At 37.4% G+C, this 19,145-nt stretch overlaps 1 protein-coding gene and 1 pseudogene across 1 annotated transcript; one reads left to right on the plus strand and one right to left on the minus strand.

Moving 5' to 3' along the window:
- The first annotated feature begins 3,938 nt into the window (after positions 1–3,938).
- Positions 3,939–14,162, plus strand: LOC126794065 (nardilysin-like; annotated as a pseudogene).
- Positions 14,163–14,811: 649 nt separating this feature from the next.
- LOC126794050 (monocopper oxidase-like protein SKU5) lies at positions 14,812–18,594 on the minus strand. Its single transcript, XM_050520695.1, has 9 exons — positions 18,271–18,594; positions 17,898–18,007; positions 17,535–17,805; positions 17,293–17,431; positions 16,534–16,900; positions 16,036–16,401; positions 15,864–15,942; positions 15,263–15,462; positions 14,812–15,173 (listed from the first exon to the last, which is right to left on the minus strand). The coding sequence occupies exons 1-9, from the start codon at positions 18,409–18,411 to the stop codon at positions 15,071–15,073; spliced, it is 1,776 nt and encodes a 591-aa protein (XP_050376652.1). The 5' UTR covers positions 18,412–18,594; the 3' UTR covers positions 14,812–15,070.
- Positions 18,595–19,145: the final 551 nt, after the last annotated feature.

Here is a 19,145-nt window from a genome sequence, read left to right on the forward strand (position 1 = left end):
TTCATATATATGTTCCCATCCACAAGAAGCTAAGGAATAGTGTGTGAACGTTGATAAAACTATACATATATTCATAATTTGTCGCTTAAACAGCGAACTTTGCCGTGAATTAATCATATAATAACAGGTGGATCCAAAAGTAGTTTTTCTATTATTAGAGCGATGTTTCAATGTTTGAGTACTGTTGTGTTGCGAGTTGTGACCACTAGCTATGCGGCTATGCCATATATATGTGTGAATTGAAGTGAAGTATATATGTTTATCTATCACATTGCTAAACTGTTAAGTGTAAGATGAATGTCAATGGTGCTTTCATTCATGCTACCATGCATTTATAGAAGCAGCGACATGTGTTCTAATTATCTTTAGTGACATGATTGTTGCTTCTATATATCTTTTCATTTATTGATTTGCACCTTAAATTTGTTATTGCAAATATTAATTTTATTTTATTGTGCGGAAGCGGCCAACAATTTCACGCACACTGGTTCGATAATATCAATACTCCTCTCAATTTACCCACCCAGCCAATAGAGTTTGGGTATGAGATTTTACATAAAATGCCTCGATATTAGTGTGTGTGGTATCAATTCTTATAACTCAATGATGACTCTTTTTTACTATTCCAATGTGAGATTTTAAATGACTAATCTAAGCTAACATTTTCCACCATATTTCATATTTTTCATTATACTTACATTAGCATCGATCATTAATGTCATTACCGGCAATTTATTGAAGTATACTAGAATCAGAATCTAGCTAAGGTTTGTATCTTTATTTCTTCAGTAATTGTCTCTAATTTCTTTCGTGTGCATGTCCCCGATATCTCGTACATGCAGTTAAGTCAAAAGTAATTACGTGGATGTCCTGATTACACAAGTAATACAGAAAAAAAATTACTCAATTGTTGATTTGTGTATAGATACTATTATTAAAGAGCTATAATTTACGCTCTCAAATTTGTAATCCACACTCTATCTTTCTTTATTTGGTTAAAATTCTTATTAAGAGACAAAACTTGAGTGAGTAAGGAGGACAAAATTTAAGTTACTTAAAAAAGAAACATAGAGTGTGAATTGTAAAAATAAGAGTGCAAATTTTAGCTCCCGATTATCAATACTTCATTATAATAGACTTTGTAATCAGAAATAAGTGTCAAAGAATAGGACAACAAGACACGCTCAATTGTGTTTGGAGTCGAGCAGACCGAATCTAACCCTAGGATTTCAGGTAATCGAGATGGCGCACGCCTTCGATCTGGTGTTTGCTTGTCTCTGAGTTTTTTTTGTGTAGTCCGCGTCGAGGTTTTTTTTTATACCACGTCGAGGTTTTTTTGGTGTGTAGTGAGTTTGCAGACGAATTGGATTGAGACTTCAATTTCGTAAGAGCAGTGTCACCGTCTCTCTGCTTTGAGGTGTTTTTCTACCGGTTGTAGACCAAAGAGGCGACAACTTGGGTTTTGCCAAAGCCTTTTGAGGACAAGTGCGGCGACGGATCTAGCTTTTGTTGGAGAGAGTATGTTGATTCATATTGGTTGGCTTAGTACGTAGGGAACGCTCTCGACCTACGGCCAACGTGGTTTTTCTCGGCTAGGCCTTGTGACTAGTTTCAGTGGGACTGTTGGTCTAGGGTAGGACTCGTCAACGAGCCAGGATGGGCCCGGCTCGCCCATGAGTGGTTGACCCGGACCGGGTCTTAGTACATTTAGATAAGTAACGGTCCGGATATTTTAACAAATATGAATATCTAAGCTCGCCCATCTAATGCGGGCCTTGCAAGCTTTTGCGGGCCGGGCCTTGCGAGCTTTTACAGGTCGGGCCTTGCGGCCTTATATTAGAAAAAAATATATAATACTCTTATTTAAGGGTTTGGAACAATAAAAGAATTCTTGGAAAATATTCCAAAAAAAAAAAGTTACAAATAAATTATAGTTTCGAAATATTGTCGATCGACACTAGTAAATGTGATCGATATAAATATTTTAGGGACCCTGTAAAAAATTCAATCCATCTTGGACATGATTTGACTGTCAGTACATACGGTCAACTAAAAAATAGGCGTTTTGACATATTAAAACCCTATTTACCGGGGTTTTGCCAAATATTTTTCCTTGGTGCGACCGCGTACGATCAGTGACAAAAATTAGGTGATTTCAAATATATAAACGGCTTTTGGCATTCGCATATTGGTAATGGGTCCTCTGTTAGGGCATATTTTGGTGTTTTAAGTTTACCAGAAATTTCGACGGTCAAACGAGGCCCAAATTTGATGAAATTTTTACATGATCACTAAATATATATACCGATCACACCGGCTAGTGTCGATTCCCGAGAAGTTTACTTCATATATTCGCTTCATAATGCAATAGTTTTATTCTAAACTTAATGTAAAGATTATGATACATTAGTGGACACTTCGGCGATCAACAACTCTAGTTCGAAATATGGTCAATCGACACCAGTACATGTGATCAGTATATATATTTAAGGATCCTGTAAAAATTTCGTCATTTTTAGACATTGTTTGACTGTTCATACATACGGTCAACCAAAAAATTTAGATATGCAAATGGCTTTCGGTGTTCGTATCTTGACATAATAAAATATATATATATGTATAATATTTTATTACTTAGCGGACTTTTGGCAGGCCAGGCCTACGGGTCGGGCCGAGTTTCACATCGCTAAATTAAACCCGATCCTCTATTTACGAAAGTGGGCTTTGGTGGGCTTTCTCGCAAGCCGGGCCAGGTAAAAACTCATCCGGCTTGTGGGTCTCCGTGGACCTATTGGATCCACGGACTAAATGATGAGGCCTAGTTTAGGATTGTGGACTATCTACCTAGGTTTTTTAAAGCTTAATAGTTTAGCTCACCTCTCTCTCTCTCTCTCTCTCTCTCTCTCTCTCTCTCTCTCTCTCTCTCTCTCTCTCTCTCTCTCTCTCTCTCTCTCTCTCTCTCTCTCTCTCTCTATTTGGGTCAAGCCCAACTTAAGCATCTCATGGTCCTTCTTTGAAGTTGTATATTGTGCTCTTTAATGTGTAGTCTGGTACAGTATTTAGGTCTTTTAACTCCAAGCTTAAGCTTGTTAAAGTGGATGCGGAAAATCAGGGTTGTGTGGTTATAATTATGTATTTTCTTTTTAGGTTTTTAGGTTTGATCCTCCACTAGCCCCATGTCCTTATTTGATGAACCAAGATTAGGTGCGCAATTGATGTTTGACTTGATTTTGGTTAACTTGTTTTGAGTTCTAGGTATTGTGAAGTTAATTCCTTTTGCTTTAATTTGATTCAAACTCTATAGTTGTGTCCGTTTGTTTTGGACGCTTGCTTTGTTTGAACATTTAAGTTTTGTTTTTGTGCTACGTGCATTGTTTCTTTACTGTGGTAGGTAAGGTGACCTTAGAGTGACTCTATTGCTTGATCTCTGTGATCATAATAGAGCATCACCAAATGAATTCGTTTCATGCTCGTTATTAAGAAAACATAGACTTTGTATGCCAAAATCAAGAACCCTTATTATCGTTCATTTCGCACCCATAACGTGCGAGCAGCTGCTATTAACACAATATTTGTTGTTTATAAACAGAAACCTAATATCCATAAAACAAAACAACCTCATTCCTCTCATGCACAGAAATCATTCCTCCCTGCATTTTCCTATTTTATAAAATATGTACAAGTTAAAAACCAAGTCTTAAGATTTGAGATTCTTTAAAAAAAGTTGGGAGTTTTGAGGTTCGATTACGTGCTGGGCCTGACCCTCTTGATATACAAGGGAATGCAAATCCTTAGGCCCAATTCAAGTTTTCTCTTATTAAATATTTGACCAAAAAGACAATATAAATAAGAAAAGACAGGAAACAGGAAGTCATCTGATTTGTCGAAAACTTGGAACTGAAGGAGTCAAAAAGAGACAACGAGGCAGATGAAAGACTCAGACTTGCATAAATTCTAGCTCTCCCTTCCGTCTCAAAAATCGAACTTGCTTTGATGGGTCGCTGCAATTTCTCTTCGGACGACATTGTGATCAAGTCTCCTAATGACAAGAAGCTCTACAGATTGATTACCCTCGATAATGGCCTCACTGCTTTGATCGTTCATGACCCTGAGATTTACCCGCAACGCTCTGCTGACCCTTTGCTTCAAGCGAATGGAGAACCTGGGAAGAAGGAAAAGGGTGGTGCTTTTCAGACTAAGAAGGTTAGTTGGTGTATAATTTGTTTTTTTTTTTGTAGCCAAAATTTTGGATCGTGACGCTGCTTATAGACTTATAGTATAATCTTCTTAGTTATTTATCAGAATGTTTTGAAGTTATTGACGCAATTCAGGTGCATGCATTAATGCATTTGGTTTGATTGGATATAAGTAGAGATGTTTGATGGTCTTTTGCAGGCAGCGGCAGCAATGTTTGTTGGAATGGGCAGCTTCTCTGACCCTCCTGAGGCACAGGGGCTTGCACATTTTCTAGGTTTGTATAATTGTATCACAGCTCGCACACCCTTCAATAAAAGTGTCATTCAATAAAAGTGTCGGAGATGAGAGATCTCACATCTAAGAAGTGACAAAGAAAATAAAGCTTATAAGTGGTTGGATAATAACCAATTGTACCGAGACCTTTTGTGATTAAAACCTAACACCTGTGAGGTGGCTAAATTGGGACAATATCGGTACAGTTGGTCAACGGGCCACGCTTGTCGCTGTTTAACATGGTATCAGAGCGGGTGCCTTTCCAGTCGCGCATCCAATCTGTCGTGAGCCCGAGTTGGGTGTCACTTTGTCATGGGTCCAAAATGGGTGTCATTATCATGTCATTTGAGAGTTTCCGATTGGATGGTCACTAAGTGTCGTTGGTTACTGGACCTTGGTTTATTTCGTCTCAGTATGTAGGATGTTAATCTGTCACGTGCAGACCTAAAAATTAGGTTGCACGTGAGGGGGCGTGTTGGAGAGGAGATATCTCACATCTAAGAAGTGACAAAGAAAATAAAGCTTATAAGTAGTTGATAATAACCAATTGTACCGAGGTCTTTTGTGATTAAAACTCAACACCTGTGTGGCTAAGTTGAGACAATATCGGTACAGTTGATCCACGGGCCACGCTTGTCGCTGTTTAACAAAAAGGTAGGTGATTTACTTACGTATGGAATGTTTTGCAGAACACATGCTTTTCATGGAGAGTACAAAGTTTCCAGATGAAAATGAGGTATGCTTGCATCTGACTGCTCTTTTGAATTACTTGTTCTAGTGTGCAAGTCACTTGGAGATGCGCTTGTTCGTTTGCGTTTTTCATTAAAGATGAGGTCACACTATAATATAGAGTTCATGCGAGTATGAAGCAGCATAAGTATTAAGAATTATTTTCCAGGACAACATCTACCATTATAAGTGTGCAGGACCTGCTTGTTTCTTTTTTCCAACCTGCTCAATTGTGTGCTTTATTTTTATTTTTAAGGAAATTAAAGAATGGGGTATCATGCTAATTTATCATGACAAAGCAGAAACTAGCAGTTTGTTTAAGTTATTGTGCCCTGACAAGATATAAGAGTGATTTTCTTGTGGGAATGATTTTACAAGCCTAAACTCGAGTTAAATGGGAGACAACCATGTACTCAATGCTAAGTTGTCACTTGTTTTGACTCTGCCGTTACCAAACATGGAGGGTCATCAAATGCATGCACGCGTGAAGAGAATACCACTTTGAAGTGAAACCAGAGTTTCTTAAGGGTGCCTTGACAAGGTAACTACTAAGCTCTTCATTTGCCGAATGTTGACAAACGAAGTCTTTGATATTCATATATTTGTCTGTAAATTGAGTTGTTAGTTTTCAGTGATGCTTCCTGCTTCGACTTGAATCTTGTCTTTGTCTCACTCAATGGTTTATATTTATTGGGGGTCTTTGATTTATTAGATTTTCTCAGTTCTTCGTGTCACCTCTAATGAAAAGTGAAGCCATGGAGCGAGAGTTACAGTCTATAGATTCAGGTTCATGCCAGTCTTTCTCAGTTTCTACCTCTCGGATATTCCTTCATGAACTGTGCCAGATTTTGCTTACAGCAGTACTGCAGTATACATATTCCTTACGCTGAATTTATGAAAATACCATGCAGAGTTCAACCGAGTTCTGCAAAACGATTTCTGCCTCCTCAAACAACTTCAAGGCCATACAGCCTCACCTGGTCACCCATTTAATAATTTCACTTGGGGTAAAACTTGAAGCCATGCTGTTTCTGTTTTCTATTTTACTTTTTATTGATCTAGCAATATTGTATTTTTATGTAACTAAATTTTTGCTTCATATCTGGGATGAAAGGAAATAAGAAAAGCTTGGATGATGCAAGGGAAAAGGGGATAATTTTACGTCAACAAATGATGAAATTGTACAGAGACTGTTACCATGGTGGATTGATGAAGCTAGTTGTCATTGGTGGAGGTAAAATTTATAATTTCCTTAGTTTTTTAATTTTGTTATATTCTATCATTATCTTTTGGACGTTAATAGATCCGGTGTCCATGAATATAAGATTAGCCTTTAGCAAATAGTTGTATCGTGGACCAAATAGGGTGTGCTTAGATAAAAGTATTGAAAATTTCAATTTTTCTTTACAGCATAGTAGGATATACTTATCTTCCTGGGGTTTCTGTATCCCTTATGAATAACTGATTATGTGAATTGATAAAGGTTTATGTTGCTGTACAAAATTACACATTGAGTTTTATCAGTAGAGGTGTTGTGTTGTGATTATCTTGTGAGCAGTTTCTTTCTTTAAAACCTATTCGTGAAACTACAATCTTTTAATTTATTTAAGTGGTTTTGCTATTGCAGAATCTCTTGATGTTCTTGAGCAGTGGGTTTTGGAATTTTTTGGAGATGTCAAAAAAGGTCCTCAAGTAAAACTGGAGTTCAAGGCAGAAGGTCCAATTTAGAATGTGGGAAAACTATACAGGCTAGATGTAACGACCCCAAAATTTCGAGCTTAAAAACTCAAAATTCTAAAGTCGTTAAACACAAAATAATCTCAAATAAATTGAAATCGTTAAAGTGTAACAGCGGATCAATTCTGAGTTCTCAATACAACTCAGACAACCAATTATTACAACCCAAATTTATAATCCATACATAAAATGGAAATGTAATAATCCTCACAAATCACTCACAAATCTCACAAATAAAATTACACAAATTGTCGCACACAAATCCACGCTAAAACCTCACCACAGTAGGATATGAACGACTTCGAGCCTCTGTAGTCGTCACTCAACCTCCACTAATCAGCACCTGCGGAATTATCCCCTACACCATCGAATTGGTGCACCGGGATTGTAAACACAAACCCGGTAAGCTTATAGCTCGTATGAGTAAAATGACAATACAGTTCGCATATCAATATATACGAAAAATCAAAATCAACAATATAAATGCCCTCATGAGTCAATGGACGGCCCATCTGGTTGTCCCAAAGAAATATGAAATAAAACGCTCATGAGAAATTAAGTAACCCTTCTGGTTACCTAAATGCATTTATAATACGGGTACCAAGAACGCTGGTACACATCTGTTACCCCTCTCGTAATACACCGCTGATATTGGATAGCCACCCGCTACCCAACATCCAAAACAATCTGAGTACCCATGAGCAGATAACCACCTGTTACCTCACATGCAGTACTACGCTGATATTGGGTAACCACCCGCTACCCAACATCCAAAACAATCTGAGTACTCATGAGTAGATAACCACCCGTTACCTCACATGAAGTACTATGGCTGACAGACTAGAGCTCTAACTGTATCGTAACTTTCGCCCGGCCAAGGCTAGGTTCCGACTTGCCAAACATGTACAATAATCTCACATCATATTGTACTAAATCACGTCCAAAGACAAATTAACTTTTTAACAAACTCAATGTTAAACTCACGTACAATAATCACACATCATATTGTACGTTTCAAAATTATGCTCGATATAATCGCAATAAAACTCATAACAGTATATTATATAGGAAACTATATATATTCGTACTTATTTACCATTTATACAATATATATATATAGTTTACTATATCCTATACATGTCATATTTCACAAACACATGCTCAATACACAATTTCTCGTCATTGAAATGACCGTTTCTAATGAATTAATAACAGTACATAACATAATGAACTATATATATATATATATACTTATTACCATTTATACAGTATATGTAGTCCACTATATTGTATACATGTTCGTAATTCATTATTAAATACCCTTGCAAAATATTGAATCACCGCGAGGGTAGATTCGTAAATACGTGAGATTTTACTCACCTTATCGACTCGAGCGTAATTCCACAATTCCCGATGATAATTCCTTTCCTCGATTTAACGATCACCTTGAAAAGATAAGAAAAGCATTTAGAATCGTTTCGTAAACCTTTAAATGCCGAAACAGTAATAATCGGATACTGTTCAGCAATTTTCGGTTTTACGAAGTTACTGTTCAGGGTTACTGTTCACGGTTACTGTTCACGGTTACTGTACAAATATACCATTAATACGTATTTTTTGTACGTATAAGTATTATATACGTATTTCTATACGTATAAATACTATATACATATTTATGTACGTATAAATATTATATATGTATTCCTATACGTATAAATATTAATACGTATTTCTGTACGTATAAATATTATATACGTATTTCTGTACGTATAAATATTAATACGTATTTCTGTACGTATAAATATTATATACGTATTTCTGTACGTAATTCTGTACGTATAAATATTAATACGTATTTTTATACGTATACGTACTATTTAAATGTAAATACAATCTCAGTAAATAAAATTTACTAAATTACCCTTTTACAAATTACTTTTTACATTTACTGAAAGTAATTTATATTTACATTTACCGAAGGTAAAATTTAATTACATTTACCGTAGTAAATAAAATTTACATTTACCGTTACACAGTAAATTACCAAAATACCCTTCTGTCAAAACCGTTCACACCGCCGCACGTGGCGGTGCGTGTGGCACACGCGCCACATCCGGCAGGCCGCGCGTGGGGCCCACGCGCCGAGGCTAACCACGGCGCGTATCACGCCACCGCCACCACCAAACTTCTTCTCTCTTCCTCCGCTACCTCCACACGGCATCACACCATGCTTAGCCCCCTCAACACGCTCCCACGCGCCGCCTAAGGCGACCGTATCTCTCCTCCTTCCTCCTCCGTTTCTCCTCTTCCAATCCACCATCAAAACCTCCCAAAACATCAAATAGCCACACCAATCCATCAATATAGTAAAACCCTTACCTCGACGAAACTCTAGAACCATTGGTGAGTCGCCGGAGATGCACCCATGAAGGAGACAGTTTCTGCCGAATCTTGGGGTAGCTGGTGGAGTTCCGGCGCAGCGTGGGATGGCGTGTCGAGCTCGGGGTTGACCGCAGGAGGCCGTGCGACGCTCGTAGTGCCGGCGGTGTGGCTCACGGACGTGCGGTGGTGGAGATCGGGGAGGGAGAGCGAAAGTTTCGGGAGAGAGTGTCGAGAGGGAGAGAGGGAGAGAGAGAGGGAGGCGGAAATGAAAGGGTTTCCTGTTATGGAAATCCTAGTTAAACAAATTTCCTTTTTATACTAGTTTCCAAATCGGAAACTAACTTCCGACGTGAATAACTTTTACGTACGATGTCCGTTTCGAACGCGTCACATACTCACGAACTCGTATCGACGAGCTCTACAACTTTCATGAAGAAAGTTTTCGCAACCGAGTGACGGAATAAAAGTCGGTAAAACCGTTCGGAAACGTAACGTTTTTCGAATAATCGTTTCTAAAACGTTTCCGTTTTTCGTTTCAAAGTATCGCAACCATCACATTCGTTTTTAAAACAAACTTCACAACTTAAAAGAATTTATATTGAACCAAATATTATTTTGAAATTTAGGGTTATTACACTAGAGGCTGTTAATGATGTTCATATGCTCCACTTAGCATGGACACTTCCATGTCTTCGTCAACATTATTTGAAATGCCCAGATTATTTCTTAAGCCATCTTCTTGAGCATGGTAAAATGATGCATCATTAGATTTTCTTACATTAAAGATTGTCTCTGCAGAGTACAAACTTTTCATATTGGACAAACGGGAGCTTGAATGCTACATGTTTTGTCTAATACTAGTTCCATGGCATCTGTTTATGCTTTCTGCAGTTGAAACTTCCTTTTCATGTCTTGCTTATTTATTTTTATTTTTTTACAATGAGTTTAGTTCTTTTAATTCTTTTGGCTTGCTACACATTACCAAACTGAGCGTTGATGGAGTTGATTCTAATCATTAGGTGTTATGTTTTCCAGAGGGCAGGGGAAGTCTATTTTAAATTCCACTTTACAGTGCATTTCTTCTGGAAAGTTTTAGTTAGTGCTGAACATATCTAGTCAAGTGAATTTAAAATCAATGCTTATTACTTCTCATATGTTATACTTGATGGTTGTCTTCCAGATTTTTGAGATAATTGGGTTGGTGTATCAAGACATTAAATTATTGCATCAAGTATCACCCCAAGAATGGATATTCCGGGAACTCCAGGATGTTGGGAACATGAGCTTTAGATTTATGCAGGATCAGCCTCAGGATGATTATGCTGTAAAGCTTGGAGGTAAATTTTGTTAATTGAAAGTGCATGTCTTTCTCACATGTCTGCATTATAGATCATTATATTGAGTTATCTACATTTATTTCATGCCAACTCTCAAAATTTCTGTATTGCAGGAAATTTACTACGTTATTCAGCAGAACATATTATTTATGGGGACTACGTGTATGAGACTTGGGATGAGAAATTGATAAAATATGTTCTTGGTTTCTTCAGGCCAGAAAACATGAGGATTGATGTGATATCAAAGTTTTCATCTAAGTTAGAAGGTAAGTTTCCTATTATGCAATGAGAATATTAAGGATGTTTCTTGTACATCTTATTCCATCTTTTTGTTTGGCTGCTAGCAATCATATATTACATTTACAGTTTTAAAAAGTGGCTCTAGCAGGTACTTTCAATCTATTCTTATATTCTTCCTTTTTCTGACCAACAATATAACGATGATGTCTTTGCATTATCTAATCTGCTACGTACATACTTATTTGCAACAGTACGTATAAAAGTAGCTCAAGCACTAACATTTTCTTCAACTGTTTCAGATTTCCAGTGTGAACCTTGGTTTGGGTCACATTATACTGAAGAAGATATATCTCCATCTCTGATGAATTTGTGGAAGGATCCTCCAGAAGTTGACAAATCATTGCATCTCCCCCAAAAGAATATGTTCATTCCTGCTGATTTCTCCATCCGTTCAGATGTCTGTTGTCCTGATATTGCATATATACCTTCTCCAAGATGCATACTTGATGAACCATTGGTGAAGATCTGGTACAAGCTTGATAGTACTTTTAAACAACCACGGGTAAATGCATACTTCCGTATAAATCTGAAGGGTGGATATGATAGTGTGAATAGTTATGTTTTGACTAATCTGTATATAGATCTTCTTGAGGATGAACTGAGTGAGATTGTCTATCAGGTAAATATTTCATCTATCAGGTTAAGTTTTTGTTAAAGTACTCTTTTTTTGGGAGCACTGCTTGCATTTCAATCAATTTTGAATATCTCTGCACAGTCTGCAGTCTGTATCCAGGTTGGTTCATAATAAAGACTTGGATGCTATAGTGGTTAATAGATCTAGTAAACCGAGTAAATAGTTCCAGAAAATTTATCATGTAAATCCGGAAATATAAATGTGTTTGGTTATCTAAACTTTTGAAGAACAGGGTCGTCTTCTCTTCTATATCCATTATTCCGAGTTTTTGATTTCACAACAGACTTCCTTAATGTTTAGGATTTCAGTTGTATTATACAACTCATACTTGTAGCGACTCATGACCAAAATTAGTAATTCATTGGTTAATATTAGTCAGTTCCCAGCGACTTTTCTAGAAAAAAATGCTTTAGAAGCTATACAATGACTGAATCCTTTATTTTTCTGTGTGTAGGCCAATGTTGCTGGGCTGGGTACTCAGCTATCTGGATCAAACGACTTTATGGAGTTGAAGGTTTACGGTTTCAATGATAAACTTCCGGCTCTATTATCAAAATTTTTGACAGTAACCAGAAAGTTCTTGCCAAGATATGATCGTTTCGAGGTATGCTAGAATACATTATGTCAGCACTCTACTCTATGTATGGTTTGAGTTTTATCATGTATACACATGAGAATACCTAGTTGGTTTATGGCTTGGTATGACAACCTAACACATAACAGGTTATTAAAGAAAGAATGGAGCGAATGTTAAACAACACCAATATGGATCCTCAGAGTCATGCTTCATACTTGAGACGTCAAGTTTTGTACCATAGATACTATGATGTAGATAAAGAGTTGCAAGCTTTAAACAGTTTTATCTATTTCTGATATGAAGTCGTTTATTCCCGAGCTTTGTTCCCAGGTATACTACACATATGACCAGTTTGTCTGATTCTGACTTATCGACTCCCTTTTCATCCACTTTCATGGCTTACTGAAGAAACTAGAGATACTATCATCAAACATGAAGTTAATTAACTGTTATCTATGTTTTGGATAATTTTTGTAAATAATTAGATAAATTCAACTTAGTGTCTCCTTTATATGCACAGCTTTACATTGAAGGCCTTTGTCATGGAAATTTGTTAGAAGAAGAGGCAATTAGCCTCTCCAATATATTTAGAACGAACTTTACTGTAGAACCACTTCCGATCGGATTGAGGCATAAGGATCATTGTATGTGCCTTCCTCCTTCTGCTAGCCTCGTCAGAGAAGCCAGAGTAAGAACAATTCTGAAACAAACTCTGTAATTCAGGTAAATACAGTCGATACAATTTTCTTGGTTTTCCATCTATACATGTACTTTCTTGTTGATCTCCCATTTTTATGTTTTCACATTGCAGTTATATTTTCAAATTGAAATAGAGTCCACCAGATTGAGAGCATTGACAAAACTTTTTGAAAAAAATTGTCAGTGAACCCCTTTATGATCAACTAAGGTATTTGTTTAAGGCTGAAAGTATTTCTTGCATTTTGAATAGCTAAAGAATCTGTATCTGATAATACCAAATAGGCCAGATAATTATGTTTAGACATATATTCTTATATATGCTCGTGTATTTCTTAAAATAGGACAAAGGAGCAGCTTGGCTATGTTGTGTGGTATGGCCTGCGAGAAATACGTCGTGTATATGGCTTTGTTTTCTGTGTTCAATCATCTGAGTACAACCCAACCTACTTACTAGGGAGAGTTGACAACTTTATAAATGGTGTAGATCAGTTGTTGGTAAGTTCCTTATATCTATAAAAAAAAAAAAAGGAGCATGGCAGGTTCCTTCTAATTCTATATGCTGCTATTTAATAGTTTAAGGGACTGCATAAAATGTGATGATACTAGTTTAAGGTTTTCCCCAATTTGTTTACTAAGCTTTTTAACTGTTCTGTACTATGTACACTAACTACTCGCACCAATTTGACGTGCACACATTTGAGATTTCAGCATGTTTAGCTTTCTAAATCATGCATTCTCAAATTGTTTACACGATGATTGATTCTGCATTGTTGTTGCCATTTGCAGCATGGACTGGATGATGATTCCTTTGAGAATTATAAAGATGAACTGATGAAACCCTCGGGCATGAAACGTCTAGGCTTTGGAATGAGATTACTGGTAAAAGGTACTGTATACTTGTCAATTGTCATACATTCATCCCTGCTAGTCAGGTTAATCCAAGACTGTCATCCCTTAATGCTTGTGCTTCAACACTGATTAATAAATGTTTGATCCACAGGTATTTGTATGACTGTTGAAAAAAGGTAGCTGAAGAGCTCAAAAGCCTTCAGAAGGAGGACATCACTAACTTTTACAAAACGTATTTGCAACAATTATCTCCCAAGTGTCGGAGGCTTGCAATTCGCATTTGGGGCTGCAACACTAATTTCAAAGAAGCTGACGCACCACCGGAGTCTATACAAGTTATTCAGGACCTTGAAGCCTTTAAGATGTCTTCTGAGTTCTATCCTGGAAGGTTAACAAAATTTGAGGACTGTTGAGTCACTTGAGTGTTTGACATTGAGGGTCTCTCTTTAAAAAGGGAACTGTTGCCTCTCATTATAAACAAAGGGCTTTCGTAGCACTCCAAAACGAAAAGGCTTAATATCCAATTTGCTATTCTAGAATTTACTTTAGTGTGTCAATTTACTACTATAGTGTTTATTTCTGTCCATTAATTATTTTGCTATCATTTTGTCATATCAAAGTTTCACTTCTCCCTAAGAAGTAATTTAATTTGAAAATCCAAATAAACAAATTGGTCAATCTGGAAAACCCTATAGTAAATTTTGCTTAAGGTAAGTAAATTGACAAAATTAATACCTAATAAAACTAGGGTAGCAAATAGACATAAATAAAACCTAGGATAGCAAATTGACACCAAGGATATCATATGGTAGCAAATTGGCAATTATGCCAAAAGAAAAACAAATGCTTGGTTTTTATTTCTTGGTTCATGTCGCTGCATTGAATGACAATTTTGTTCATATATACAGGTCCCGGTGTACATTCTGGAGACAGTAAAAACATTTCAGTGTACTTGTTATCTTTTTGCCTGTATCCTTCATTTCTAGACCAAAATCTCCAGGACCACAAAACACAAACCTTGCCAAATTATCAGACCCCGTGACAGCAAAGCCCAAAACCTCATTTCAGAAATTCAAATTACAAAAATTGGATCAAAGGGTAGGAAGTTGCATGAATTGAATTGATGAATTGATTGATAGTCAAACAGTACATGGGTTCTTAGTAATAAAAGAATCATAAATCCCGATCAATTGAAGGAGCCGTGTGGCTCATTTGGAACATACAAAGAAGAAAAGAATGTCATACTGAAGATTTTTATCGACAAGCCTAATCTTACAAACCTAAACACTCAACCACAAACCTCTCACTAAGAACCTAGGCTCCAACAAACATAGACACTCAGAAAAACCGAACCCTTTAATGGAAAATGGGAATTAGAGAGCAGATGATCATCAGTAGAGTGAAGAACACCTTTGGTTGACCAATGGTGAGTGATGCTATCGAAGAGATATCTTCAGGCCTGAAAAAAGGAATCATATAGTTATTAGTTACAGTTACTTAATGCTTGAGAAGGTTTAGTACTAGAACATATGGTTGATGGGCACATACTTCTGCAATTTGCTTAGAGCACCACAAAATAAGGCATTGTCTGGTATGGGCAGCTCAGTTTTGTTAGTTGGTTCTGGATTGACAACCTTGATATAAGTTTCTTGGCCAAGATACCATGAGTCAAGATTTTCAGCTCTAATATTCCAGATTCCAACATTGTCCAAAGAAATCAAGATTGCTGTCCACGCCCCAGGATAAACCTAAATACATACACAATAAGGAGTGAGAGAGAATTCATTCCGATAGAGTAATACCGCAGAAAAGCAATATGGATCAAATTTGCAAGGCTTTGCTACTACTCTACAATTACCCTAGTTCAAATTTACAGTCTCTGTAATCACCTAGTGCTCAGCCATATCGTGCTTATTTGAGGCCATACGATGAGGAAAATCCCATGAAAAATTTGATCTGTGTGTTTTGATTTAAGGGTTTGCAAAACGTGCTTATTTGATAGCTGGATTGAGTAGAGGAAATTTTTGCCAACTGACAAGTATCCTAAAGATTATTACAATTAGGAAGTAAATGTTTACCTAACACACTAGATGAGGTTTGAGGGAGGAACCAACTAAGATTAAAGCAGTTAATTATGTAACAACCATACCTGTATTGTAGAACGGGCTATTCCATCCCACTTATTATATGTCCCCCTACTATTCTCTGTCCACTCACCATAGTCCATCCTGCAATTAATCATTGCATGTTAACAGCACTGAGAGGTATAGGTAACACTTCCACAAGCGTGTTCCATACAAGAAACTTCAAGAAGTACCTACCCCACAACAAAAAATGCATATCCATCCACATGGTAACTCTGCATCTTGGTTTCATTGTTCTGAAGTATGATTTCGATGAATCCTCTGAATGTTCCATTGATCACAGATGTTTCCATTCTGGGTGCTCCAGTAAGTGGTCTTTTTGGGAAGTCAAGCTTATAAACACCCTTCAATTTGTGCTGGTCAGCTAGTCGAATAGGTGTGGCGGGATTTACAAATGAGTTTCCACTTAGGGTTGCTCGGCGTTTCCCATTGATCATTACATGTGGCTTGTTTTTCAACACATAAACATCAGTTACATTGATGGAGCCATATCTAAAAGACCCCTGTGGATTAGGACGTGCACCACTGGCTGATACATTCCATCTGCAAAAGTTGGCAAAGTTTCAGAAAGAAGATTATATGGATGAATTAGTGAGGAAAATGTTCGAGACTGAGTAATCGATATACAATATAAACGATAGTAAATAGAATCTAAAAAACTAATAGAGATCACACCTGATGGATCTGGCCTGGTTCATCGAATAGGTTTTGTCAAATTCGTCACTTGGTGCTGGAGGGAGGGGACCAGCTGCCTTTCCTTTTGAGTTAGAATATCGCAGGATCCCGACTCCAGTAACTTTTTGCCAATGTGATGCGTTCACAAACCTAGCACTTGCTACAATATAGTAATCGCTACTTGCATTCTGATCTGTAGTTAACAGAAATGAATAAGATTGTCCGACATGTATATCTAAGCTCGTATAGTTCTGTTGCACAGTATATGATCCCTCCGACTCCGCTAGAAGCAGATTGTGGTTCTGAATCCTGAAATTTAGAGTAGTTGACACTCCAACGTTGTGTACGCGAAGACGGTAAGTTTTCCCTGGTAATAACAATTATTCCATTGTCATTGGAAGTTTGAGGAGTTCAAATACAATCAATGCAATCACAAATATTTCCTTGTATACAATGCATGCCGACATGTGAAATCAAATGGCAATTCCTTACGCATAGATATGAATTTCGAGCAAAGCTGCTGGACAGCTCAGTCATTTCAGTTTAATTAATTAATTTCCTTATCAAGAAATGGTTTGAAGGTGTTGCGTGTGGGCTGAATTTCTATGCTCTAATAAACTCGAAATGCTAGCATGAGAGAAAACCATATGCATCTGGCCTCGAGACATTCATATGATCAATGAGATGCACAGAACAAATCTAAAGTGTCACCGGAAGCATTCCCAGAATTACATACATAAACAGTTGGCTAACACTCACCTGGGTGTACATCAATAGTTTCATAATCAATGCCATCCGGGACAAGTGTGGTGTTGTATTGGTAAGGGCCCTTCCCATTGATGAGAACACCGTCTGGTATACCAAGGCCTTGCCCTGCATCAAGGGTCTTCCTCAAAGCCTACATTTCAAGAAGGAGTCATCACATCGAGCGTGTTACTCTACCAATATGATATATGTACTAATGTACTTAACAGGAGTTGAGAATTTCACCAAGTACTCACCGTATGGTTTCTTATGTACCAATCACCGATCATAATGGTTATATCCCCATCCGGTGTTGCGAAAGGAATGGGGATTACAGCCCGGTTGTTTATAATAAACCCGCCGTACCCTCCAGATGCTCTCTGGAAATTAAGAGATGGGAAGTAAAAGAAGCTCCCAATCTGATCCTTAACCTGAAAATTGTAAGTCCAATTCCACTTTGGGGGAATTGGACAATTGGTTCCAAGTACTCCATCCTGCCATGAACTACGCCGCTGCTGAATTCCAGCCCTATAAGACAAAATCCAGTGTTAGAAAGACAATCCATACATAACATCAATGTATCTGCTTGAATTCCATAAGCACATTACAACAGATCTTACCAAGTAAAGAGTAGATTCTCGTCCAATTTGTTCCGAACATTAACAAAGACATTGTTGTTAGTAGTCACATTAATAACAGGACCCGGAAACTTTCCATTAATGGCAATAACCTGCAAAGTGATGCAGATACAGAAACAATCACTAGAACCAACCTCAAAAAGTAGTCAAAAGCTCATTGCTTGATATCACTATAAGCTTAGAACAAGCACCATAAGCTCAGATTTCCAAGATACAAGTACATTCAGCGGATCTGAAGCTAAAGATTCACACTTTATGAAATCTAAAGCAAACTCATTTGTCACAAGTAGCTGAAAAACATGAAGAAACAAGCTAGAGAGAGAGAGAGAGAGAGAGAGAGCAGGTAGAACCAGACCTGTTGAGGAACACCAAGAGGAGAAGCAGTGATGTAAGAGACCACAAAATCGTGGTAAAAGGTTGGATCTTCAGCGTAACTCAAGCTCGCAAATAAGCAAATGTGGATGACAAACAGAGTGAAAAAGCTCTTGAAAGCCATCTCTCTGAAACGACTTTTACAATGTGGTGTTTTCACAAAAAAACTTCTAAAGCCCAGTTTCTTTTCCCTTCTTTTGTTTACATTATCAGAAAGAAAGAGAGCGGAAGAAAAGAGAAAGAGAACAGAACCAGAAGTCCAGAACAGAACTAGAACCCCTGAACTCTGAAGAAGTAGCTAGAGAGAGTGTGAGACAGAGAAACGACTCTATTTCTTTGTTACTTGTTTACTTGTTGTATTCTTGTAATGTGTGTTGGATAGTGCCATATTTTCTTGGCTTAATTAAGGGAAAAAAAATAGGCAGCAATGGTTGGTTGGGTTTTGAGGTCTGATCCTAAGCAAAGCTGAGCTAAGCTTTTGTCGGTGACCGGTCACCATTCATGGGTCATCTGAGAGAGAAAAGAATGCATTTTTAGAGACAGAAAGAGAAGAGTGACAGCCAATAGCCAGTTCATTCATACATACGAGCCATGGGAGCTACAGGAGAGAAGCATTACAGTCCCACGCGTATAGGGTTTGGTTTTATCTGACTAGTGACTACTACTCAACTGTTGTCGTCTGGATTTGGATGAAGAAGATAAAAGAGAGAAACCGAATTCAAAGAAGAAAACGATAAATAATAATAACAGTGTGGCAACGTTCAGATCTCTATGAAAGCGCCACATGATTGCCAGCCGCGAGGCACTGCCCCACAATAGGGGACCCCAAAAGAGCATAAATATATGGGTGGTTGGATT

Source organism: Argentina anserina, chromosome 5 (genome assembly GCF_933775445.1).
Source record: "Argentina anserina chromosome 5, drPotAnse1.1, whole genome shotgun sequence".
NCBI lineage: Eukaryota > Viridiplantae > Streptophyta > Magnoliopsida > Rosales > Rosaceae > Argentina > Argentina anserina.

Bases quoted from the DNA above. Each gene is read 5' to 3' on its own strand.
- LOC126794050 (XM_050520695.1), bottom strand. From the start codon at position 18,411: ATGGCTTTCAAGAGCTTTTTCACTCTGTTTGTCATCCACATTTGCTTA. The intron at 18,008-18,270 runs GTCTGGTTCTAC...ATCACTTTGCAG, and splicing joins CTCTTGGTGTTCCTCAACAG to GTTATTGCCATTAATGGAAA. The intron at 15,463-15,863 runs GTATGGTTGTTA...GTATGTATTTAG, and splicing joins TAGCCCGTTCTACAATACAG to GTTTATCCTGGGGCGTGGAC.